At 38.2% G+C, this 26,041-nt stretch overlaps 1 protein-coding gene across 1 annotated transcript; it reads left to right on the forward strand.

Annotated features, from left to right (window-relative positions):
• The first annotated feature begins 20,890 nt into the window (after positions 1-20,890).
• On the forward strand, positions 20,891-25,794 carry LOC124556066 (piggyBac transposable element-derived protein 4-like). Its single transcript, XM_047130095.1, has 3 exons — positions 20,891-22,210; positions 24,603-24,729; positions 25,778-25,794. The coding sequence occupies exons 1-3, from the start codon at positions 20,891-20,893 to the stop codon at positions 25,792-25,794; spliced, it is 1,464 nt and encodes a 487-aa protein (XP_046986051.1).
• Positions 25,795-26,041: the final 247 nt, after the last annotated feature.

Raw genomic sequence — 26,041 nt, forward strand, 5'->3', positions numbered from 1 at the left:
GAAAGACATAACAAGTAAATAATAGATTTAACACTTTTGTTTGGGGCCTTTTACATGATATACATCACAAGTAAATAATTGATTTAACACTTTTCTTCAGAAAAATTAACAATGAGGCTCTGTCAAGCATTTGATTTATGGTACTATTAACATATAGTAAATGAATGTAGTTACTTGTTACAAGGTTACTGCAGATGTTCATTTATACTATAATAGCGGTTGGTCATTAAGAATTTAAATATTACTTCCTTGAATGTAGACAATGTTTTTATTTCTTTTAGCTGAGTTGGAAGTTTGTTGTACAAAATAGTAACCTGAATGTTGGTTTGTTTTTGTGTTAAAGCCTTGTTTACTCTTTTTATGTTGATGTCATTGCACATTCTTGTATTATATGAGTGAAGATCTGAGTTGGTTTTATAATTATCAATGTGCATTTTTATATTAACAACAGGTTTTTTTTTTTTTTTTGTATAGAAGCATGGTAAGGGTAGAATATTTACATGTTGAAATAACTGTTTGGAATGTGTGTAGCATCAGAAGTTGTTCTGAGTGAACATTTGTTTCAGGATAGCTTGCTGCGTGTAACTTTGGGGGCTGACATCTAGCAACCCAACCGAGAGACACAAGCGCATCTGTCACTAACTGCCGTGAGAAAGCTATTCAATATCTTTTACTGGATGTGTATATTCATGCCACCTATGAAACTAAATAAATGTTATTAAATATTATTAAATCATTTTCAAAATCGGTACACTACCTTTTGCTATTCAGGAAATTTCAACATTGTAACTATCATAGTTTCAGAGATAAAAAAATTGCTAAAAAAGTCAAAAACTGACACTCAGGGAACTAAATTCAGTTAGTAAATATAATAGTTAATATTTTGGTATAATTGGAAAACATAAACAGAACTCTAAGTGTGCAGAATTAATTAATTGAGATATTCGTATTAAAATTTTAATTATTTTTCGTTTTCGTAATATAAATATCAGACAAAATTATTATTTTTGTCTAATATTGTTGTGGGAAAAAATGTGAGTAAATGCGAATGTGTACGTGGGACAATCATCAGATTTAAATGTTGCATTATATACCGTCTTAAGTAACCTGCAAGGGTTACACAAACCTGTTGTGGGAAAATGATCCTAGGGAATTTACCCACTTTGCTGATGATGTATATCTATGTGTGATTGCTGTTGTAACAGAGCAGCCAGAAAGTCAGCTGGAGTAAAATCTGTATCTAAAGAATATTTTCAGAATTATTGCCCTTTCGTTTTCGTTTATTAAACATTACTTTAATATTTGCATGTCAGATTGACGCAAATGCATCTGTGTATAAGGATTGGTGCAGGCCAGTTTTGGTGCGAGTATGATCATGAGTGAGCATTCTAGCTGGTAGCGAGTATGATCAGCCAATTAGAATTGAGACGGTTCCCGCTCGTCACCTGATAATTATACTGGGAGTGAGGCTGCAAGAAGGGATTCGCTCGCCAGCTTTAGTCATGGAAGGACATGTTAAATGTGATGTTTCTCATTGTTGTGTAATATGAAAGAATATTGAGTTCCTCGCATTTGATATGTGTCATGACTAATGCTGATATAGTTACAAACAGTTTTGTGAAGTTTGGAAGTTTTGGGATTGCTTTGTTGAAATGATATTCGTGTGTGAAAATTTGGCCTTCATAGTATCTGCATGGCAAGTTTCAGTATTCAACCATTGAGCATTTTTGATGAGCAATTTCTTTTCTTAGATATCCACAAGAAGGACCGAATGTAATAACTCATATTAGTGGTGGAATTAATGACTGTGAAAATATGGTTTAAATCGGGTCGGGTTTGGACAGATTTCTGGCTGCTGTTCACGTGAAATGTATGTATGAATCACAAACTGGAAGGTAATGGCCAATAGTTTAAATGTGGACTGAATAGTACTGTTTCTTTGGCTATAAGGACAAAGTAAACATTTTTGTGTGGAAATTTTGGACATTATTTTCCAGAAGCCAATCCATTTTCTTATTTCCTGATAAAATTTTAATGACTGTATTTCTACTGAACTTTATTTCACTACTAGAGTTGTGTGGCCTCAGTAATTGTAGATATTAGATAGTGTTTTTTATCAATGCTGCTTTTACATCATCTTGTAAGCATCTATGTTGCCGAGCGAAGGGATATTGACCAAACGCCGTGAGGTAGGTGAATTTTAATTAGCAGCCTCCACAGACAAACCTTGCCCTGCTGCAGGTGTTCGCCTTTTACTGTTTGAAATTATTCTAACAGCTCGTTTTTTGTAAGGTGAAGATGGTTTTCATGTTTGCCTTATTATGACCCCGGAGGGTTAGGCCATAGGTGATAGCAGAATCGATGTAAGCAAAGTAGACAGTTCTGCTACACTCTCTACTACACACAATACTAATTATGCATAATGCAAAGCAAGCAGAGCTTAACTTATTAGTGAGGTAGAGAATGTGTGCTCTCCAGTCAGGATTTTCATCAATTTGCACACCTAAGAATTTTGTGGCAACTGCCCTTTCAATTTGCCTGTTTTGAATTTTGAGGTTCACATCATGATGAAAGGTTCTTTGTGGGTACCAAATTATTTTTCTGCTTTACAGTTTGACATTTCTGTCTTGGTGATGGCATCTGTAGCCTTTTTTTCCCTCTTAGTTCATCCTGATTCCATCGGCCCTGCAACTTATCATAGTTTGAAGCTGTCAGTAAACAGAGTATATTCAATATGGCCTCTTACCAATAATGTGTAGACTCAATGTGGCATACCAGACCATGTTGGATACAAGTTATAAGAAAAGTATTCGACACGTGCAACTACACACATGTTATTAACACACATATTATTAACTGCACCATCTAAGACTAGTTATTAAATTCATTTCTGGACTAATTTATGAAATAATGTTATATTTTAGTGATGATTCATCTTTTGTTTTGTAAACTCTTTTGCTTTGTAATGTCTTTGGAATGTTGTGAGTACGGCAAAAAGTGGTGGGTAAGCCTCTGATGGAAACACACGTATTTTGCTACACTTGTCAACAACAATGTAATTATTTGTTTTTTGAACGTGGAAATTGTAAAGTTAGTGTGATTTAGAAAAACGGGATAAAATAAAAAGGATATTAATAGCAACAGGCAACTCTTCAACGGTTATTTTGTCATCACTAACCTAAGAAATTGAAATATTCAGCTGCAAGAATATACTCCTAGACAAGACTTTGGGCCATTAACAACAGCAACAAGATAATCAAGGTAAGTAAAAAGTTCTTCTTTTGTAACCTTACTCCTCTCATAATTTGCAAAAATTTGTGCAAAGAATAAGAACTTTAATGATGATGTGTGGGAGTGAAAGATTACAAGTGGGAGCTCAGCCGGGATCTGTTAACTAATAATGAAAATTTGTCTGTTGCAAAAGAAGAATCAATTTTGGATATGTGTATTTGCAGTTTTTATGTAAATGAAGATTTGGAAGTTCCAATTACTCAAAGAAAGATGACCAGAGGTCAACAAAGTCATACCAACAGTTACAAGAATTTCATATAATATCGACAATGATGGACCAGATGAATTGATAGAGGGCTTGACAAATATGACAAAGGACATCATAAAAGATAAGTACAAACCATTTGTGAAATTAATTCTTCTTGATGGACTTGTGTGATAGCTACCAACATGAATAGAGATGATGGTAGTGGTGATGAGGTGAAAGCTGAAGGACCCAGCCTAGACATGTTTGAACCAAGTGAAAGTGTAGAAAGCAAAGAAACAGTGAAAACTGTTATTATGCAGTTAATTTTGGCAAAATTGAGTGCAGTTAATGATCAGTTAATAGAAATAAAAATGGACAACGATAGAGAATTTGGTACAGTCAGTGATCAGTTAACAGAAATAAAAACAGAACAGAGTAAAAACAATGATAAAATGGACAATGTACAATACCAGATAGGCCAACTAAGTAATCAGGTTTCGGAGCTAAAAATGGGTTGTCAGAGTGTTTAAAAAGTGTGAATGAAAAAATCAGTGTATTAGAAAATAAATTTACTGTTTTGGAAAATGAGTTTGTGACCCAATCTGCACAACAAACAAAGAATGTTGATGACATCAGAGTTTAACATAAAGCTGTAGCAAAAAGAATAGAGCAGAACTTTAGTAGTTTAGATCAAAAAATTCTAAATGTTGAAAACAGTATGCTAACTAATGTAAATGTTTTAGACCAAAAAATTTCATTAGTTTAGAAAAACTGTGTTCATAACAATCTGTATTCAAATAACGGTAATGCATGTTACAACACTCCAATCAAAAGCTTTCCATCAGACCATTTACATCCAGTGGATTTTCTACACCACTGTACAGATAGTTTTGTGTCAGGCATGAGTGATGACCAAAATATTAAATTTGTTAAAAGATGCCTTCAAGGTGAAGCTCTGTCATGGGTAAATCTAAATTTAATCCAGTGGGAAACATACCAAAGTTTTGAAAAAGTTTCTTAAACAAATTTTCGTGAGAAGCTGAACAAGGGAGAATTAAAAGTGAATTTTTGAGTGGTCTAAATTATAGGAATAGGGATGGTACATTGAAAGAATTCTGTAAGAATCAACTTAAGAAATTAGCACACCTCAACAGACCATTTGACAAAATTACTTTGATTGATGCACTCAAAAGGAGATTACCAGAAAGGTTGCAGTGGGATTCAGTACACAGACCTGATGATTGTCTAGAACAATTTTTACAATATGTTGACAGGCTGGATAGGGCAGTAGAAAGAAACGTGTATCATAACAACCAAAATGATAGAGATCACAATGGTAACAAATGGTTCAAATGGCTCTGAGCACTATGAGACTTAACATCTGAGGTCATCAGTCCCCTAGAGTTTAGAACTACTTAAACGTAACTAACCTAAGGACATCACACACATCCATCCCTGAGGCAGGATTCGAACTCGCGGCCTAGCGGTCATGCGGTTCCAGACTGAAGTGCCTAGAACTACTCGGCCACAGTGGCCGGCTACAATGCTAACAACTACAGGAACAGAGATAATGGTAATTTCAAACAAGGTCAAAATGGTAAAAGAGACAGAAATTTTGAACCACAGCAGAACAAGAATAATGGGGAAAACCAAGGGCAATATAATAGGGGAAACAATCGTAGAGGCAACTATTCAGGAAACGGTGGTCCGTCTCAATGAAGGTTCACAGTTTTGGGGCAAGGAAACCCAAGAAGTACAGGACCCCCAGTTTACACATACATTTAGACAATAATAACAGAATTAATAATGTAGCACAGGTATCTGAAGTTGAACAGAAGGAACATCAGATTTCTCATATATGTTTTGATGAAAAGTTTTGGAATACTATGTTTAATTACTGGAATTGAATTGGGTTGTATTTTTTATGTAAATGTGAATGAGAGCTGTGAAATGACTGAGGCAGTAAGTCTGGGACTGGTAGCTTATTGCAAATGAATGTAGATGAGGTATGTGACTTTGATAGTGATGACACTTGTGTTTTTAACTATGTTATTATTGAAGTGGTTTTGGAAGAATGTGTTGATGATGATGATGATGATGATGATGATGATGAGTATCAGGTTTTTGTGTAGTTTAGGAATAATGAAGTTTCAGAGTTATTTGTGAATACAGGTAAGGTAAGTGATGTTTGTGATGATATAAGTGAGAGTCATGGAATACCAGTCCAGTCAAAGCATTTTTTCATTAATGGCATGCAGAGTAATGATCCAAACAGTAAAGGTGTGTTATCTGTAAGCTTAGAGAATAAAGCTGAACTTCTTTTAAAAGTTTGTTTGGGACCATATTGATGATAACACAGATAAATTTGCATTCTGGAATAAGTTAGCTATGGTTAGTCAAAATGTGTATCCAAATTGGGGGAGTGAAGTGAAACAAGATCTAAGTAGGAAGTGTAATTTTGACAGTAATGTATTTTGCGTTCCTTCTGTAATAAGAGATGTTAATTGTGCCATGGAACTATTCCAGTGTGTTCAATCTTTAGCTGACAACATGTGTACCTAACCAAAGTAATGCTGTGATACCAGTGAAGTTGCTGAAACTTTACAAAAACAGTGTAGATGCAGCATTTGATGAAATTGAAAGTGATCTTTTACACGAAGTTGTAACATTACGAGTCAAGCCAGCTGTAACGGAACTTGAATAGCGTAAAGTTATCGTTAAAAACGCACGCCGCGTGATTTGTTACGATTTGGTCGGTTGTAATAGTAGTAACATGCTTTCGAATACAATTAAAATATAACGGCGATACCTGTTTAGTGTTATTGGAAATAATATGTAATAAATTAATGAGTAAGGTAGCCGATCCTATAAGAGGAGGTAGAATTGGGCATATTAAGGTGTTTTGCTTTATATCGACTAAGCCGATGATACGGCGTCTTTTTTTTCCGTTTACTCTTAGAAGAAAAAAAAAGAAAACAAGTAACGAAGTGCTAATTGTGCATTGTGAAAAATATAGGGGCGAATTTTAAATAGCTACAGTGTATAATCAGATTAACAAATGGACATTCAGTTACGTGAAATAGCCGACAGTGAAGTGTGGTCATTAAATTGAGTACACCTACAGGGCGGTCAATTCCAGGATAAGTCTATTCGCGTCTCACGAGGCACGCGGTATTGAGGCCGGTTTTTTTTTTATTATATCACGGAGAGCGGGCTTCAATTTATAAAAAGGAGAAAAGCTGTATCATTATCATTGACTGTTGGTGTTAAGCAACCAAAACTGTTCATCAAAGGGTTTCGGTGAATGAGTGGTGAATGCGAAATGAAACTGTGAACGAAGTTATGTTAAATAAAGCAGAAGAGACAAGACAGTTTGGTCGTATCTGTTATTATTCCATAAACCGTAACATTTATTCTCGTTGTACGAAGCCTTTATAGATGATCGTTATGACAATTTGTTTTGAAAGGATCTCGTTACGAGTTAAGTTTTGGGGACCTGGTCAACAGGGGATAGTTTGTAGATCTTAACTACTGCAGCTATTCTGGAATCAGGTGCTACCGTGACCGTTGTGTGTTGTCTATGGCTTAAGGTCATCATATCTCATGCTCTAAGATCGACGTGCCTTTCCTCTTGGTATAACGGTGTCTCACGGTAACCACGACAACGCCGACGGCGAAGGAAGATACGGTAGAAAGTGTCTAATAGCAGAGATGATAATTCAGATTTTGGATGTCCTTAAATTAAGATTAAGATTGATCAGTGGGAAGGGAACTGTTTGAATGATACAGGTACCTTGATTTGTGGTATATCTGAACAATTTAGAGAAAAAATCCAATGTAATAAGAATTTTGTGGAAATGTCCATTCCACATGTAAAGATAAGAGGAGTTACTGGTAAGCAAAGCAGGTATGTAAGATGCCAAGTACTGTTAACATTTAGTATAAAGGACAAGATATAAGAACATGGATGCATAATGATAACTAGTCTAGAAGAATATATCCACTATGTCTGTAAATTTTTAAGACCTTATAATTGTGTTTTGTTTGCCATGAATGTAGTATGTGAGATTTTGTAGTTTCTGGAGTTTTATCTTATCCATTGACTGAGTTTAAATCTATATGTAGATGCATAAGACTACATAACTGTGTTTTGTTTTCTGGAATTTAGTATGTGAGTTGATGTGATTTTTGAAGTGCTGTCTTATCTATTGATTGAGTAATACCCATGATACACTATATAGTTGTGTTCTATAATAGATTTGTTCTTTATACTTTAATACATATATGCCATGAATCTAAACGAGTAGCTCATTTGCAATTTTGAAATGGGACAGTAATCATAATCTGTACTGTGAAAATTAAAAATAGTATCTGAGCATATCTGTGTGCCTTATGTTATCATTCCATTTTTTTATTGCATTAATGTTCTTAATGTGAACACCTTTTAATCTTGACTGACATAAACCCTATATAATTAAGTTCTGAAAATTACTAAGGAGAAAAATCTTGTGTGATGTGAAGAAGGTATTGAAAAGCATATTTAGTACACAAAACAATGTTTCAGGATTTCATGTAAATGCTAGACAGGAAGTTATCTATCCACTGGTGCATGTGATGATAACTCTAAGGAGGAAGGTGAAAGATGTGGGCAGATCTACTCCCTGTACTGCTGTATGGCAGTACCCTGCTGGAGCAGTCATCTTGCAAGAGATCGTGGGTGCTGGACAACGTACTCAAGCATCTGTCGACTGGAATGTGTGTTGTGTCTGATATCTGTGAATTGTTAGTCAAGACTACTAAAAAATGCATGGTTTTTTTAATTGGGGGATTGACTTTTCAATCATTATGTAACTTTAAATCAGTATGTATTTTTTTATCAATTGTAAATGAACTTCTAGATCTTTGTGTACTTAGGATAGTGTGGGAGACATTTACTGGTACGGACAATATAACAAGATATATACATGTTTGCTTTCAGGCTCTGACTTTGGTTCTCAAGCTACTGGATTGTGTTATAATCCAAAGCTATTTATGACTATGTTTACCTGAATTTATCCTTAATATTGCAATATTGTATCTGACTCGAAAGACTCATGCTTAGCTCTGTTTTAGGTATCCCTGGTCATTGCGACTGGGTGACTGTGTACTCAAGGAGAGTGTACAACCACTGATTGAAGCTAGATGCTTCCCACAGTTACTCTTTGCATATAATTGAACTCATTGATATGATTATGAACTTTATTCATGGGTCAGTCCCCCCATCGTAAACTTACACCCTAATATTTTTCCATTATTTTGTTCTTTCATAAGCCAACTTATCCATAAATACTATGGTTTATATGGCTAACTGATTCCTACTCATGATCGAGTGCATTCTTCTGGCCTGTACTCATTGTTGTGAGTTTTTCGAGTCAGCTCACTCATTGTACACTTAGGCTCTGAAATGTTTCCTCTTCTCTTTTGAAGATTTTGAAGGTTTGAGTGTATATTTCTTAACTTAAAATTTATAATTTCTAGTAATTTACAATGTATCTGTATTTAGTTCTATAGTTTAGCGGTGTAATGTTGTAGTTTTGACCTTGTGTTATTTGTCTTGTGACAGTATGTTCCACAGATCTGAAAATCTGAATGTCATATCCTGATATACATATAGATAATGATTTTTATAGTAGATATTTTTCGTATGTTCTCTACAATATGTTATGTATCACATACTTCTATACATCCATCTGCTATCCTGGGCATCGTTTTGTACACCGTTTGGCAAACCTTATAGTCTGTCATGAAACATTGTAAACACTCTGTTTCCAAATTTTGTGAAGGGGATATTGTAATGATCAGCCTCCTCTAACATTACCCTTTCTTTGTACAGAAACAACCGATACCATGTATGATCCCAAATCTTGCACAGGTTAAAATTATCTCAGCTGTTTCATGAAAAGAATTCATATGATTTTGTATACAATGTATTATATTTCAGGTTAAAATGTATAAAAAAGAAATTAATGTGTCACAATCAATATGTACTAACAGTTAAAACTACTTTTCTTTTAAAAATATTTGGAATTACAAAATTTGTGGCATACTTAAAATTCATATTATTAATTGCACAATGTAACACTAATTATTAAATTCATTTCTGGATTAATTTATGAAATAATGATATATTTTAGTGATGAGTCATCTTTTGTTTTGTAAACTCTTTTGCTTTGTAAAGTCTTTGGAATATTGTGAGTATGGTGGAATGTAGGAAGTGGTGGGTACGCCTCTGATGAAACGCACATATTTTGCTAATTTTGTCAACAACAATGTAATTATTGATTTTCTGAACGTGGAAATTGTAAAGTCAGTGTGATTTAGAAGAATGAGATAAGATAAAAAGGATACGCATAGCAACAGGCAACTCTTCAACACTTATTTTGTCGTCACAAACCTAAGAAATTGAAATGTTTACCTGCAAGAATGTATTTCTATACAAGACTTTGAGCCTTCGACAACAAAAATGAGATAATCAAGATAAGTAAAAATAATTTATTGTGTAATCTTACTCCTCTTGTAATTTTCAAAAATTTGCGCAAAGAATGAGAACTTTAATGGTGATGTGTGGGAGGGTGAGATAATATGCTCTTGGTCTGCTCTTTCACCTAGCACTTAAAATCAGCTACTACTATAACTGTCTATGCTGTATCAATAATTCTGCTATATTTGACACCAAAACTATTTGCATATTTTTCAAAAGAAGACACAGAGCTTTCATTTAAGACATTTTCTGATTAGGGAATTAAAGTCAGATGACATATTTTGATGTTTATAGGATCTGTTTCCCTTGCACTTGTTATTCTGTTCAATACTTTAAAGTACCCTAGCTCAGTCTTGCTCAAGTCCTCAGTTGGCTAAGATTGTAAGCCTTCAGTCAAAAAACATATTTGTTTCTGCTCCCACTCTCTGACCTTTGGGTCCTGCAGAGTCATAACAAAGTAGTAGCAAGGGCTCCACTGTTGAAAAAGAGGGAGTTGTGTAGGCAACAACTGTGTAAACCAAGCACACTGTTGCTACATAAACCCTGTCAGTGACAGATGTCTTTTCGGTAGTAGACATTTCTTCATGATGTTACTTGGACAAAATGACATTGTAGAAATGATGCAGTTGCAACAGCATACATTTGCAGTCAATGGCTTGTAAGCAGAAGATAGAAACATGAGGACATGGGCTCTAAAATGCATACTTTCAGAGGTATGTGAACTTGCTCATTTTCAATTCTGTGAAACATGTTTCTTCTACTGCAAGCTCATTCCTTTCCATATTTTGAAGTAGCAATGTGGACAAAAACAAGGAAAAAAGTCCATTTAATATGGGCTCAAAATGCATACCTTACAAGATATTGGCACTTGTTCAGTAGAAGAGAAATGTCTCACAGAAGCAAGGATGGACAAGTACTCATAGCTCTTAAGGTATGTATCTTAGAACCCACATTTACCAGACATTTTTTCCTCATTTCAATCCATCTACCACCTCTGATAATTACCTACCTGTTAATCATAGCAACAACAGTACCAATACGTTTACTCCACTGTCAAAAGTATCAGAATGATTTTCACTTATGACTTTTGACACTGTAGTTTCTGGACAATGATCCCATACCTCCAATTGATACATTTACCCTTCTCTGTCATCAATATATAAACCTAGAGAGAGCTGTGAGAGATATAATCAATCTGTACAGAAAGAGGAGGCAATTTTCTATTAGCAAGACACTATACATTGTCCATCCAAAAAGTTATGAAGCCAATTTTATTCCTGGCATAAAAGCAGCAAGAGCATTGGAACTAAAAAGGCAGCTTGAACTAACAACAGCTGTGCATTCAACGAGTCAGTTGTGAGCAGGAAGTGTTAAGTAGTGGATATGAGGCTGTGGTGTGTCAATGTTGTGCCAAATTTACATCTGTAAATAGGGTGTTCAAGACATTCTCCAAAATGTTTTTATGAAAAAAGTATGTGCAAAATTTGTCCCACTCACCTTAACTCCAGAACAGAAACAAAATACTGAAATTCCTTTCTGGAAAAAAATTCATCGCAGGTGACAAGACTTGGCGTTATTAATATGAAACTACCACAAAACAACAAAGTACAGAAGTTCACATGCAGGTTCGACACTGATGCCACAACCAACATTCAAGCCATTATGATGTGCAAGGTGATCATCATCCAAAAGGGATGACTTTTACACAGTTTCACATGGCTGTAAGAAGATGCTGTGCATTATATTGAAGTGGAAGGAAACTATGTAGAACACCTGAAGTTTTAAAAACCACCACCTCATCTTGTATCTATTTTGTATTAATCTAGTCTTGAAATATTTTTTACTCATGGTGTACATACTTATCAATGATTTACATATATCTATTTCATGCAGTAAATTTGCACAGTTTTAACTAACATTAATAACAATCAATGCGTATGGCCTAATTTAGAATCTAACTATTAGTCTTGTTTTACTTGTATTGACAGCCTGACTGCAACAGCATTGGTAACTTTAGTGAAAGATATACTGTTAGAACAGTCTGTATTGTAATTGTAATATACGTTTCACGCAAGTTTGTGATGGTGGCACATTCCACTTTTGGGTGAAGAGAGATTTGATGTGAATCCGCATATCTGCACCTGGAATCAAGCAAGAAATGGGGGCAAGTATCTACCTCTCTAGCCAAATGGTCAGCCAGTTCATTCCCTGGGATGCCCACATGACTTGGGACCCAGAGAAAGACAACTGAGCAGGCAGCACAGCCAAGGACAGAGAGTAGATCATGGATAGCAGAGACCAAACGGTAATGAGAATAGCATCAGTCTATAGCCTGCAGGCTGCTCATTGAGTCGGTACATATTAAAACATTGTGGAGGGAGGTCTGAATAACAAGGTGAAGGTCCCTGTTAATTGCCAGCAGCTCTGCTGTGAACACACTACATGATACTGGCAGTCAATGGTGTTTCAAGCCAGTAAGCAATGTTAAAACGTATCCCACCTTGTCTACAGTTTTAGAACCACCAGTGTAGAAGATGGTAGCACCCTGGAACTCTGTGAGGATGTAACGTACAAGATGCTGAAAGATTAGGACCCTGGAATAGTTTGGTCCTAATCTGTGCCATCCAATTGGGGGGGGGGCAGGAAATACATGGGACACATTTGAGTGAGTTAAGATGAAGATCCTGATGAAGGGAAGTGAGATGCATTCCATCTGGTAATCCCACCCAGAGGAGGGTATCAGTGGGAAGACATGCCTCATTTGCAAAGAGGGCAGGGTACATGGGATGGTCAGGGAATAGGGCAAATGGTGATTGTATAAGTAACCAGCAGTTGGCTCCATCTTATTTGTAGACGGGGAATCCCCGCTTCTGTGAGGAGACTGTCGACAGGACTAATAGCCAGACACACCCCACACTGATGAACAGGGTCAAGCATCTTCAGAGAGGAAGGAGCCACTGAGCCATAAACCTGACTATCATAATCTAGTCTGAACAAAACCAGAGCATGGTAAAAATGGAGAAGAGTAGCACAGTCTGCAACCCAAGATGTGTGGGCCAGGAGGCAGAGCGCATTGAACTTCCACATGCACATTGTCTTCAGGTGGTGAATATGAGGCAGTTACGTCAGCTTTTTATCAGAAATAAGGCTCAGGAAATGGGACTGCACTATAACATTCAGGTGCTGGTCACCTAACTAAAGTTCTGGATTGGGGTGTATTGTGGGTTGGTGGCAAAAATGCATAGCCCACATTTAGGATGAAGAAAATTGGAAGCCATGGGAGAGGGACCTCACAGAGTCCCGTCAGATCAAGCCTTAGAGCTACCATTCAGCACATGCTACTGAGTGGAAGCTTCACCAGATGCAAAAATCATTGACATACAACACTGGGGTAAGCAGAGGCCCAACAGAGGTTAAAAGCCCATTGATGGTGACAAGGAAGAGTGTGACACTTAGTACAGAACGCTGTGGGATACTGTTCTCCTGGATCTGAGGGGTGCTGAGTGAAGTGCCAACTTGAATTCGGAAGAGCCCGTGGTATAAAAACTCATGGATAAAAATTGGAAGGGGGCCACAAAAGCCCCAGTCATGGAGGGTAACTAAAATGTGATGGAGCTGAGCTATGTCACATGCCTTATGTAGGTCAAAGAAGATCGGGATGAAGTGTCTGTGGTTAGTAAAAGCCTGTTGGATTACTGTTTCCAGTCTCAGTAAATGGTCAGTTGTGAATTGTCTGTCCCAGAAGCCATACTGATACAGGGATGACAGGACCCTAGATTCCAGTACCCAACATAACCAGAAGCTAACCATGCTCTCGAGCAGGCATGTTGGCCAGGCTAATCTGGCAGTAACTGTCTAGAGACGTTGAGTTCTTCCGGGGCTTAAGGAGGGGGATAATTATGCTGTCTCACCATTGCAAAGGGAAGGCAGTCATAGCTAAATGCAGTTGAAGACCCTGAGTAGATGTTGCCTCTGAAAAACGTTCAAGTGTTGGATTATCTGTTTGTGGATGTCATGTGAAGAGGTAAGAGCCTGCAAGAACTCCCTTCTAGTGAAGAGTTCATTATAGGATTCAGCATGGTTGGGGTTTAAACACTGAAGAGTTTGTTCAACTCATAATTTCTGCTGAAGAAAAATAGTCGTATAGGAATAGGACACTGAAACTGTCACAAAGTGTGTTGCAAGGTGTTCTGCAAGGACTGATGGTTCAGTACACAGAGCACCCTAGAGGATAAGACCCTGGACAGTGGATTGTTGCTGGCAGCCCAGAAGACTACAGGACTTGGACCAAACCTGGGATGAACAGGCATATGTCCATTGGGAGCAAACATAGCACTCCCAGCAGTCCTTTTTACTCTGCTTCATAAGAAGTGAGCCTTAGCACAGAGATGGTTAAAAGCACTAAGATTGGTCTGTGAAGGGTGTCTAAATTGCTGCAGCACCTGTTGGTGGTCCTGGATAGCAACTGCTGCAGCATTGGCCCACCACAGTCCCAGTCAATGACGAGGTGGACCTGTGGATAGGGGGATAGCAGTGCTAGCAGCATGAAGAATGGTGGCAGAGACACCTTGCACAACTGCATCAATGTAATCCAAAAGAGATGTATTGAAGTGCACAGCAGACATATATAAAGGCCAGTTGGCTCTGTGTGAATGCCTAACATGGGGGCCTGTTTACCTGGTGGTGTCAGGGGAACAATAGAATCACCAGAAAATGGTCACTGTCACAAATATCATCATGGGGTGACCAATGTAGGGAAGCCATAAGAGCAGGGAAGGAGATCGTGAGCTCAATAGCACTAAAGGTGCCACGAGCAGCACTGAAGTGGGTAGGGGAACTGTCATTGAGGAGACAAAAATCAAAGTCTATAATAAATTGGTCAATTAGAAGACCCTACCTGTCAAAGTGGCATTTCCCTACAGGTGGTAATGTGCATTGAAGTTCCCAAGGAGGAGACACAGGTGCAGGAGTTGTGTTAAGATAGACAGTTCAACATAAGGAAGTGGCCTACCTGGAGGGAGTTTGACACTGCAAACGGCGATTTCTGGTGTCATTTGGACTCAACCCACTATCGCTTCCAAGTTGGTATGAAGGGGGACTCAGTCACTAATTACATCAGTGTGAACCAAAGTGCTAACCCCTCCAGATGCTATCTTGGGGCCAGCAAAGTTCCGACAGAATGCCCAATAACCACGAAATGTTGGAGAGTGGTCATCATGGAGGTGTATTTCTTGCAGGGCAGGACAGAACGCTGAATAAGAGGAAACAAGGTGTTGTATTTCCAGTAGGTGACCATAATATCCACTGCAGTTACACTGGATTAGCGTGTGGCGAGAGTCCAGGTTAGGCAAAGAAGCTGAGGGGAGGTCATGTCACCTAGTTAAGTGGTCATCTCTGAAGAGGATGGGGTGACATCCATATATAAGACGTCAGACTCAGGTTGCGATGGGAGAGAGGGCACTACCAGGGCACCAGGGGGGGGGAGGGGTTTGTCCTGGGACTTACGTTTCTTCTTCTTCTCTTTCTGAGGCTGAGGAGGGCAGGACACAGAGGGAGAGCAGACTTCTGCAAGATCCGGAACCGAAAGAGAGCTGATGACCTTGGGGCGCATAGACAGTGAGGCTTGTGGCCGAGTTGTGTTAGTAGGCTTCTGGCATGAGAGATGCAGGAGGGGGAGAGGGGGGGGGGGGTCCTGGGATGGAGCCACATCACTGGCGGGTGCTGAAGAAGGGGAGACTTCTTCAGCCAGGGAAGTGAGGTGGCACCCAGATGGGAGGGTGTGGAAACTGCATGGGTGGGGGAGGGGGAGGGTGAGGGGAGAGGGGGATGGGACTGGTAAGGAAGAGGTAGGAGGGGGAGGAAGATTTTAACAGGGGCAAAATTAGAAGAAAGTGACACTGGGTGAGTCGGTCATATTTTTGGCGAGCCTCAACACGAGATATGTGATCCAGGGAGTTGTAAAAAATGGTTCAAATGGCTCTGAGCACTATGGGACTCAACTGCTGTGGTCATAAGTCCCCTAGAACTTAGAACTACGTAAACCTAACTAACCTAAGGACAGCACACAACACCCAGCCATCACGAGGCAGAGAAAATCCCTGACCCCGCCGGGAATCGAACCCGGGAACCCGGGCGTGGAAAGCGAGAACGCTACCGCACGACCACGAGATGCGGGCCCAGGGAGTTGTACTCTTGGATATTCTTTGCTCTCTTGCAAGCTGGGCAATCTGATGACCATGGAGAGAGGTGGTCATAACAACTGACACACACAGGTGGCGGAGCACAGGGGCTTCCCTCATGGAGTGGGTGTCCACAAGCACCACACAGAGGGTCCACCATACAGCGGGAAGGCATATGCCCAAAATGCAAGCACCAAAAGCATCTCATGGGTGGCGGGACATAAGGTTTCACATCACATCGGTAGCACATAATCTTGACCTTCTCTGGGATGGAATCTCCCTCAAAAGACAGAAAAAGGCGCCGATATTGGTGCAGTTGTCTTCAGGACCCCTCTGAACACATCAAACAAAACAAATGCTGCGTTGCTCCAGATTAGCCTGGAGTTCCTCATCAGTTTTCAGGATAAGGTCCCTATGAAAAATCACTCCATGGACCATATTCAGAGACTAGTGAGGGGTTACAGATACTGGGATGTTGCCAAGACAATCAAAAGTATGAAGGGCTGCAGATTAGGCAGCAGAAGAAGCTTTGATCAACAGGGAGCCCATTCACACCTTACTGAGAGACTCCAGCTCACCAAACCTGTCCTCAATATTCTCAACAAAAACAACATCTTTGTGGCTGTAAATATGTTCCTATCCATCCTGATACAGACCAGGTAGCAGGAAAGTGTTTCACTGCAACATGGCGAGTATGGCCCTCCTCCCAGGGTGTAGAAAGGGAAGGGAAGGCTGCAGGGTCATACGAAGTAGCATACAATAATCCTTTACAATTTGAAGAGATGGCCGTTCGAGAACAGTCAGATGACTTCAGCTTGATGCGCTTCATGTGCCAAGCATCCACCCTGATACCACCCACTCCATCAGGGGCTCTCCCCATGGGCACCACCCACCAACAGCAAGGGCCATCTGACAGGGCGGACATTGCTGGGATGTCCGATGCTCCAGGATGACAAGCACCCCCTCCATGGCATACAGTGGGAGGTAGCAGCTCAGGTATCAGTACTGAGACCCCTGTGTTGTTGGGGGGCTCAGCCAGATGGGTGCATAACAGCCCCACCACACGGAATGGCTACACGTGCTTGTGATGTAGTAGGGAGAAGGGGGGGTACAGTGCTGAAGGAAGAGGGGAAATAAAGGGGGGAGAGGAATCCATGCTGTAGACACTAGCGGGGAGTTCTTCCCCAAATGGCTCACATGAAAGACAGAAAATTTAGAAGCGGAGGTCAAACTCTGGAGGGGGGGGGGGGGGGGGGAGGATTGGGGGAGGGGGGGGCAAAATGCCAAAAAGGGTGAAAGGACAGGCAAGAAGAACAAAATCGCAATAGGGAACCAGCTAGATAGCTAGGTCGATGTAAGTTACAACACCAAGAGAGGGGAAGGAGGGGGCAATGGGAAAGGATTGAGGATGGGGAGGGAGCGGTGTGATGAAGGAAATGCAGCCTAGGAAGAAAGAATGGGCTGCAATAGCTGGGTGCCCTGTGTGTGCCACGCTTGAATTTACAAAAGAACTGTGAGGCCCCTGGGGGGAGTTTCTTAAAATTGTAATGATTCATATTTAATAGAATATATTACTGTATAGTTAAAACTTAAATCACTCCATGTGTTGCCAAAATTATTCAAACTGATCCACATATTTGCTGAACACTCTAAACTTTTCCACAAGTTTTGTTAGTTTAGGAACACCTAATTCTAAGGGTGCATGGGTAATCCTAAGCAATATAGAATTTATCTGTGCACTCATCTGTTCTGTTCGATTATGGTAAAGAGCTAATTTAAGAAGGATAGTAATTCACTGTTTATAACTTGCTGTTGCACCTGCCTTTGATGTGTCATGGATGTGTACAGTTGTTATAACAATATATACAAAATTACAAGAAATATTTTAATATAATATTAACAAAATGCTTAATTATCACAACATAGAATATTTAGTTATAATGAAAATAATAATAATTGTTATTTGTTCACATCAATAAACCACATATTGCTTTAGCATAAAGTCTTTCTTTACGGTCTTTCCTCTTGGTCTCACCATGTTCAACTTTCTGTGGTTTGCCCCGGTTCTATCTGCAGACTCATTTTCAATGCTTAGTTTCTTTGTTCTCTGAAAGTTTGCTACCGGTATGACGTATGGAAATCGATATTAAGGTGTGCTCAAAAGGCATTGGGAATTTTTTAATTTTGCGTCTTGTAGTAGTCTGATTTACACGATTTCTTCGTTGTATCAGTAAATATGTCTGAAAAGTACCTTTACAGTGTTAACCATATTGGATACCTCGTCTGTTGACAGCTGTCAAGAAGTTTTTGTATGTTCTTAGTGGTGGCAATTATTTATTTTGTATAAAAATGAATCATATATTTTGAAAGTTTTTCTAAAAGAAAGGAGAAAGTGCAGGGCTTTAGGAAAATTTTTCTGGTGATTGATGGTTTATGGCCTTTGTGTAAGGATTTCACCAAAGATGATTAGAGATAGTGGATGGTGTGGGGAACAGCTTGGATATGGTCAGGGTGTACTATAAATAGGTACCGTAGTAACTTACTAAGGTACATTCTCTATCTGGCGGTGCCAACGTGAGCATGGCTGAGATGTTCTTATGGGACAGTCTGTAGTATCGTAGGATTGTGTGGTGATGGGATGCTCCTTAATCAGTTGAAATTAAATGGTTCTTCGTGCAGAAAGTGTAAAAAACGTGTAGACAAAGGAATTCGGTACATTAAATGCAACTTTTGGTTACACAAGAAGTGTGTAAACGTGTGTTGAAATTTATAAATGACGATATTCAGTGGACATGCCTCTACTGTATAAGTGACGAAAATGCGCGGTTAACATCCGCATCAAGTTCCAAAGACAAAATTATTCGTGTTCTTCAAAGTGGCATTGACGCTCTGAAAGCAGAAGTGACGCTGGTAAAACAGGAAAATATTGAATTGGAACGTGAAAATCATTGTGTATGTGAAAAAACTCCACTATCAGATGGACCCACATCGGCAAATACGGGGAACTGAAACAACTGAAAACCAAGAAAACATTCGGCCGCCCTTACGAAAGAAAAAGAAACTGAAGATACGGAAGAACTAAATAAATATAAGTGGACCTGCGTGACGCACAAAAAAGACAAAAAGAAGCGTTGCAGAAGACGAAAGTGAATTCTTTATTATAGATGACTCATTTTTGAAAAACATAGTCGTTCCAAACTCCGAAATCGACGGTCGACCAAAAATCAGGACGTATCATTTATTTATTTATTTTTTGATCCAACATCAACTGACTACAATAAAAGGCATCAATTGCCGAAACGTCTAAACAACGTGTTAAACTCAAGAGAACGCAGCAGACAAGAGTAAAAGAAACCCAAAAGATGTTTTTATCCATGTGGGCACAAATTCCCCTTCGAGATATCAGTGAAAAAAAATATTGAACCACACAAAAAACCTTATTCAGACCTCTACACGAATTGCAGAATAGTAATCAGTGGCATTATGTACAGGAGATCGATGAGTGCAGAGAATTAACGGAAATATTAAAGAATAGTGCAATAAACTAGAAGTCGTTTTCTTTGATCCCAATAAATTTCGAAGTGCAAAGTGTCGTACCAAAGATGGTCAACATCTGAATAGGTTTGGCTCTAAAATATTCAGTAAGATGTTCACAAGTACTTGTCAGATCATAAAAAATAAAGGAAACTGATAAGAAGTGATGGGGTGGAAATACTTGTGTAGAATTAAGAAAGACAAAACCAAACCATTATCTGGCAAGAAATGTGATAAAGCATATAAGTAATAGTCAAATTAAATATGCCATGCACGGAAATACAAATGGTTTAAACACTAGTGCTTCAAACAATAAAAGCTCGAAAATAGACGAATTCGTAATCATTTTTTCAGAATGTGCAAATACTAGAATTATTTGTTTAACACTTACCGTGCGGCTGCCGTAATATTACGTCGCGAGCGGAAACGAAGAAAATGCGGCCGCCGTAATATTACGTCCCGCCGCATTCCACATTGTTTTAGTGTTTCAAACGCATTGTTAGCGTTCCCGCTACAACATGTAGGTCCTGTAATGCTTGTAGTTCATCATATTTGCGCTAGATCGCAGCACCTAGTGAGGTAATGCGATATATCCGTATATATTTCCGAACGATTTCACGTGTGTTTTTCACGCGTATGTTACGCGTTTTGTGGTGTCCTGTCGTTTGTTTACCGTTGATTTTGGCGCTAATATTTTGGTTTTTGCTTGTTTATCTTCTTCTTACTCACAATGGCGAGTGTTGAGGATGCAAAACTTCGAAAAATGATTGAAGAAGTACTTGCTGAAGCTACTGATGATGATTTTTCGGATTTCGATAGTGACAGTGATTACGAAATGCCGGAAAATAACGATAGTCCAGGTAGGTCTAACATCTTGCTAAATCGATGCAGAACACAGACAGTTCATGTTGCGATTTGTTCTGTTACGTTCTGTATTATTTCAGACACAGATTTGTCGTCGGATGAAGGTGAGCCACCGCCTGTGTTGCCCCCCACTCATCATCGAAAGAGGCCAAGATTGAGTGACATTTCACAGGATGACTGAACTATAGTGGATCAAACACCAAACATTTTGTTATTTACAGGGTCTCATGGTGTGCTAAATAATGTAGGACTCAGTCAGTCTAGTGAATATTTAGATTTTTTCCTCATTTTATAAATGACAGGGTTATTTCAATTATGAGGGAACAAACAAACCTATATGCTAGGCAGAAGCTGGCCACACTGAGAGCACAAAACAAATTAGGGCCCAATTCTAGATTCAAGCAGTGGAGGACGCTAACAATTGCTGAAACAAAGACGTTTCTGGCTATTATTCTCCACAAGTCAATCATTGAGAGGCCAAGTATGGCCAGTCACTGGTGTAGTGATCCAGTGGTTAGCTGCAATTTTTGCCCCAATGTTATGCCAAGGGACAGATTTCTGAATATTTTCTCTATGTTCCACATAAATGACAATTCAAAGCAAAAAAAGAAAGGTGAAATTGACTTTGATGCCCTTCATAAAGTCAGGCCTCTTCTGGATGATTTGGTAAGGAATTTCAAAGATAGTTATCAACCAGGTGAAGCGCTAACCATTGATGAAGGTATGTGTCCTTTCAGAGGGCGTGTAGGTTTCAAAGTTTATATGGTTAATAAGACAAACAAATATGGCATTAAGCTGTACATTGTTGCAGAATCCAAAACTGGGTACATATACAACTTTGAAGTTTACCACGGAAGGGACGATAAACTGGACAACAGTGCTTCTGCAGTGGTAAAGCGATTGCTCGGCTCACTCCAAGGTAAGAGCCACACTGTATATGGTGACAGATTTTACACCAGTGTTCAGCTAGCCGAAGAACTGGCTAGAGCCAACACTGGTCTTGTAGGGACTGTAATGCCAAACAGAAAAGGATTGCCCAAGGCTCTCAAAGAGGGTAAACTCAAAAAGGGTGGACAAATATTTCGCCGCAAGAACGATGTGCTAGCATTGCGATGGAAAGACAAGAGGAATGTGTGGATGATAAGTACCAGGCACACATCCTCAATGTTGCCTGTTGCTACAAGAGAAGGCAATGAGAAGTTGAAACCAGTGGCAGTGCTGGATTACAACAAACATAAAGCTGGTGTAGACCTTTTTGATCAGCGTCTATCATATGGAGCACTTGATCACAAAACAGTGAAGTGGTGGAGAAAGCTTGCCTTCCATTGTATAATTATGGCAGTTTCCAATGGTTGTATTTTGGTCAATAGCATCAATGAGAAGAAACTGAGCACTCCTAAGTTTATACAGGAGGTCTGCAATGCATTAGTGTTACAGAGAGGAGAGAGAATTGAGGATTCTCATGGATCTGCAACGATTGCTCGATTGTCGCAGAAACATTTTCCGAACCGTGAGGAAATGGCAGAAGGGAAGAAGAAAGCACAAATACGTTGTGTAGTGTGTAGTGGAAAACAAAAGAACATTACTGGGAAAGCTGGGAGGAAAGATACTTTTTATGAGTGCAGTGAGTGTAATGTAGGTTTGTGTGTCACCCCGTGCTTCAAGCTTTATCACCCTGTTGTTCACTATGCAAAATAGTGCATGTGTATGTAGCTATGCTTCATTTGCAAGTGGTATAACAAATGTCTTTTCAGTGTAAAATGATCACTTTCCAAAATTTAAATTGAATAAAGTAATAAAAATAAATTTTTAACAAAAATTTATTTTCGCAAAATCGAGGAGAAATCCGCATCACTTCTTGGAAACAGTATATGCCCCATACACATGACTGTTAACCCATGTAAAGTTGAAACCTTAAAGTTTTAAACCATACCTGTAGTTTTTATGTATCTCTAACTAAACGTCCTTTACAGCTATTTAAAGTCTGTTGAAAATAGAAAAAATCATCCAGCACACAGGGAGTGGCATGCAGTTAAGTGCTTAGCATGGTAAGTGTTAAATGAACTCTGGTTTACTGAGAACACAAGTAAAATTTTAAACAAAATGGGGAACTTCAGGTTAGCAAGTAGCTTTAGCAGAAGAAACAAGTTACTTGGAGGCTCCCATATAGCCTACTTCTACATAGTGATATAAATTATGAGACCAGAAATTGTTTTAATTATTTAAATGAAGAATGCATACTCTACTAGAGTTGTTGCATAAAAATAGTGGACTCAAGAGCAAATGTTATAATGATCTCAATATACATAATCCCAAGGAGGTAAACAACAGAACTGTTCTTATCTAAGCCTCAAATTGTGCTAGAAGACCTTTGTAGGGGAAAAAAGAAAAAAAAACTATAATAGCTGCTGATTTTAATATTGATATCACATGTGAGAGTAGCTACGCTTCAAAATTCACTGACTTGTAAAGAAATACCGGTATGGTTTCAAATTGAATTTCTTTGAATCTACCAGAGACAGTGGCCAATCAGCAGCATGTATTGATAATGTTCTAATTATTTGTTTCTTTGTATATGAAGATGCGTATAAATTTTGTCTAGATCTGTGTATTTCAGATCACTGTGCATTGTTCATTGTGCTGCCGCAGACAGACAGGAACATTTCAGGTAAAAAGAACCATTATGAAAATGAACTTAAGCAAAGAAAATTTGCTAATATTTAGTAATAAGCTAAAAGAGAAAAAATGAACTTTTTATCATTGTAACTCAAGAGATGAAAACTTTAAAAAATTACTAGTTTTCTTGGTGTTTTTAATGAAACATTTCCACCTATGCTCTACAGCAATAAAATTACAAATAAATTAAAGTGGATTAGCCAGGGCATAAATATTTACAGTGTAAGGAAAAGGCAATTGCATAGAGTATTAAAATATAGTGAAGCTATGGATTTTATTGTGTATCTTAGACTTCATAAAACCATTTTTAAAGAGTTAACAAGGCAGCAAAACAATTGGCATATTTTAAACCATAAAAATAAGACAAAGGCTGTGTGGTCAGTTATTACATCTGGATTAGGTGTTAGAGCCTGTAATCAAGAAATTTCAAAAGTTTTCATTGAAGGAAATTCTATTGTAAATTCAACTCAAGTACATTAATGAATTATTTATAAATGTAGCAAAGTCTGATGCAGATGTAACACGTTATCACAAAAAAGTAAATCCCTTTGGCCTAAATGAAAACTCTGAAAATTTTACAAAATTTTTAAAAGTATCCCTGGAGGATGTAGGAAATGCAATCCTAACATTAAAAACAAAAAATCTGCAGGTTGGCACAGAATTCCTACCAAAGTTATTAAAGTGGTACAAAATAAAATTGCAAACCCACTAGATCATATAATAAATCAATATTATGAAATGGGCTGTTTTCCAAAGGTACTGAAATACATTGAAGTCAAACCACTCTTTAAGAAGGGATCAAGAGAGATCATAGGAAACTATTGTCCTATCTCAATTCTCCAGTCATATCTAAAATATTTGAAGAGCTTGCTTTCGCCCAACTCCAATACTTCACCCGAAATTATTCTATTAAGCTAAACAATCAATTTGGTTTTCATGAGGGGAAAAACACCATAGATGCAGTGAACAGTTACAGTGAGAAAATAAGTATATCATTAGACAGGAGAAATAAGGTGGCAGGAATTTTCTGTGACCTCACAAAGGCGTTTGATTTTGTAAACTGTGCAATGCTTTTTTACAAACTTGAAAAGCATGGCATTACCGCCAGTACCATACAATGGCTTAAATCCTACTTATCAAATAGAAAGCAAAGAGTTAGCATCTCTTTAAATGGCGCATATTATATTTCTGACTGGAAAGAAAAAAAAATTAGCTCAGTGTGTTCCACAAGGCTTCATATTAGGCCCAGTCCTATTTCTCTTGTGTGTTAATGACTTCCCATTAAATATCAGCTTCCCGTCAGGTCTGTTTGCAGATGGTACTTCTGTCTTAGTTGAAAATCACGATTCAGAACAAATTCCCAAACTTGCTTTTACAGTCCGACAGAGTACATAAAAGCCAAACAACAAAAATAAAGATGCATTATGAATATTCTACTTTGTATGTTGCCTGTAATGTGTCTGGAATCAATATCCTCAGTACCTTAGAACTTGATTTCAGCTAAAGGTGTTGAGTCTAAATATATCTAAGACTGACATGATGCAATTCAAAACCAGTTAAAATGTGAGCAGATTAAGATTGTTCATGACGACTAAGATATAGAAGAAGTTGTCTCCGTCAAGTTCTTAGGTTTAAATATAGATAAAAATTTGAGCTGGCAACCACATATTGACTACCTAGCAAGCAAACTGAGCAGCTTTGCATTTCCAGTGCAAATATTATCAACTGCAATTTACATTGACACTGGAAAAGTAACATATACAAGCTACTTTGAATTCATTATTAGTTATGGTATTGTTTTTAGGGTAACTCCAAAAATATAGTGCAGATACTAAAAATACAGAAAAAAAATCATTTAAAATATGGTGCATTGCAAATCATAATGAACCATGTCATCCACTGTTTAGAAAACTTAAAATATTAACTCTGCCATTGCTATATATGGATTGCAAATTCACGTCATGAGATGAATAAACCACCATTCCAAAATATTGATACTGCCAGAGCAGGTACACTGAAGATTCCTATGCATGTCACAAGCGACACTTAGTAATTCCACCAGTGAAAAACCTTCAGGCTGCCAACCAAATAGAACCACCAGGATGGTGTAGGAAGTGGCAGGTACCTGGGCCCCAGCCTTCTAGCCAATATTACTTCTGTGTTGTTAGTTGGTGCCAAATGTTACGCCAAGATGTTGATAGTTAGCTCTGCTGGCAAACATACAGTATACTTAGACACACACCCATGTCAGGCCTCTACTTTTATGTCCACTTCAAGTTGTCAGCAGTGCAACATTTCTTCACACACAAGTTGAGTAGAATCTGTTTATTTTTAAGTGCACTTGTGTCAACTAATCTTTCATTTTTTTATTTATTTAGTCCTTCAAATCCTACATGTATAGATTATATATAAGGATATTGGACATGGTTAGGTATTTACAAGATAAAATACAGTTTGTATTGCAAACCTAAGGGCTAGATATTGAAGTAATTTAGCAAAGACTCATACATACAACAAACATTACAGGCAACATAAAAAAGTAGAATACTCATAATGCATCTTTATTTTTGTTGTTTGGCTTTTATGTACTCTGTCGGACTGTAAAAGCAATGATCAATTAAATATGCCTTTACTTCAGCCTTAAAACTAAAGAGTTTACCTGCTGATTTAATATGGTTAGGTAGATTATTGTAAATCTTTATCCCAGTATGTAGTGTGCCTTTTTGGCACAATGATATTCTCACCTGTTTCATATGAAGGTCAGATTTTTGCCTTGTATTGTGTGCATGT

The sequence above is a fragment of the Schistocerca americana genome, chromosome X, assembly GCF_021461395.2.
Source record: "Schistocerca americana isolate TAMUIC-IGC-003095 chromosome X, iqSchAmer2.1, whole genome shotgun sequence".
NCBI classification, from domain to species: Eukaryota; Metazoa; Arthropoda; class Insecta; order Orthoptera; family Acrididae; genus Schistocerca; species Schistocerca americana.

Coding starts and splice junctions, on each gene's coding strand:
- LOC124556066 (XM_047130095.1), top strand. CDS start 20,891: ATGAGGGAACAAACAAACCTATATGCTAGGCAGAAGCTGGCCACACTG. Junction 22,211..24,602: donor ATGAGTGCAGTGAGTGTAAT/GTAGGTTTGTGT, acceptor ATCACGATTCAG/AACAAATTCCCAAACTTGCT.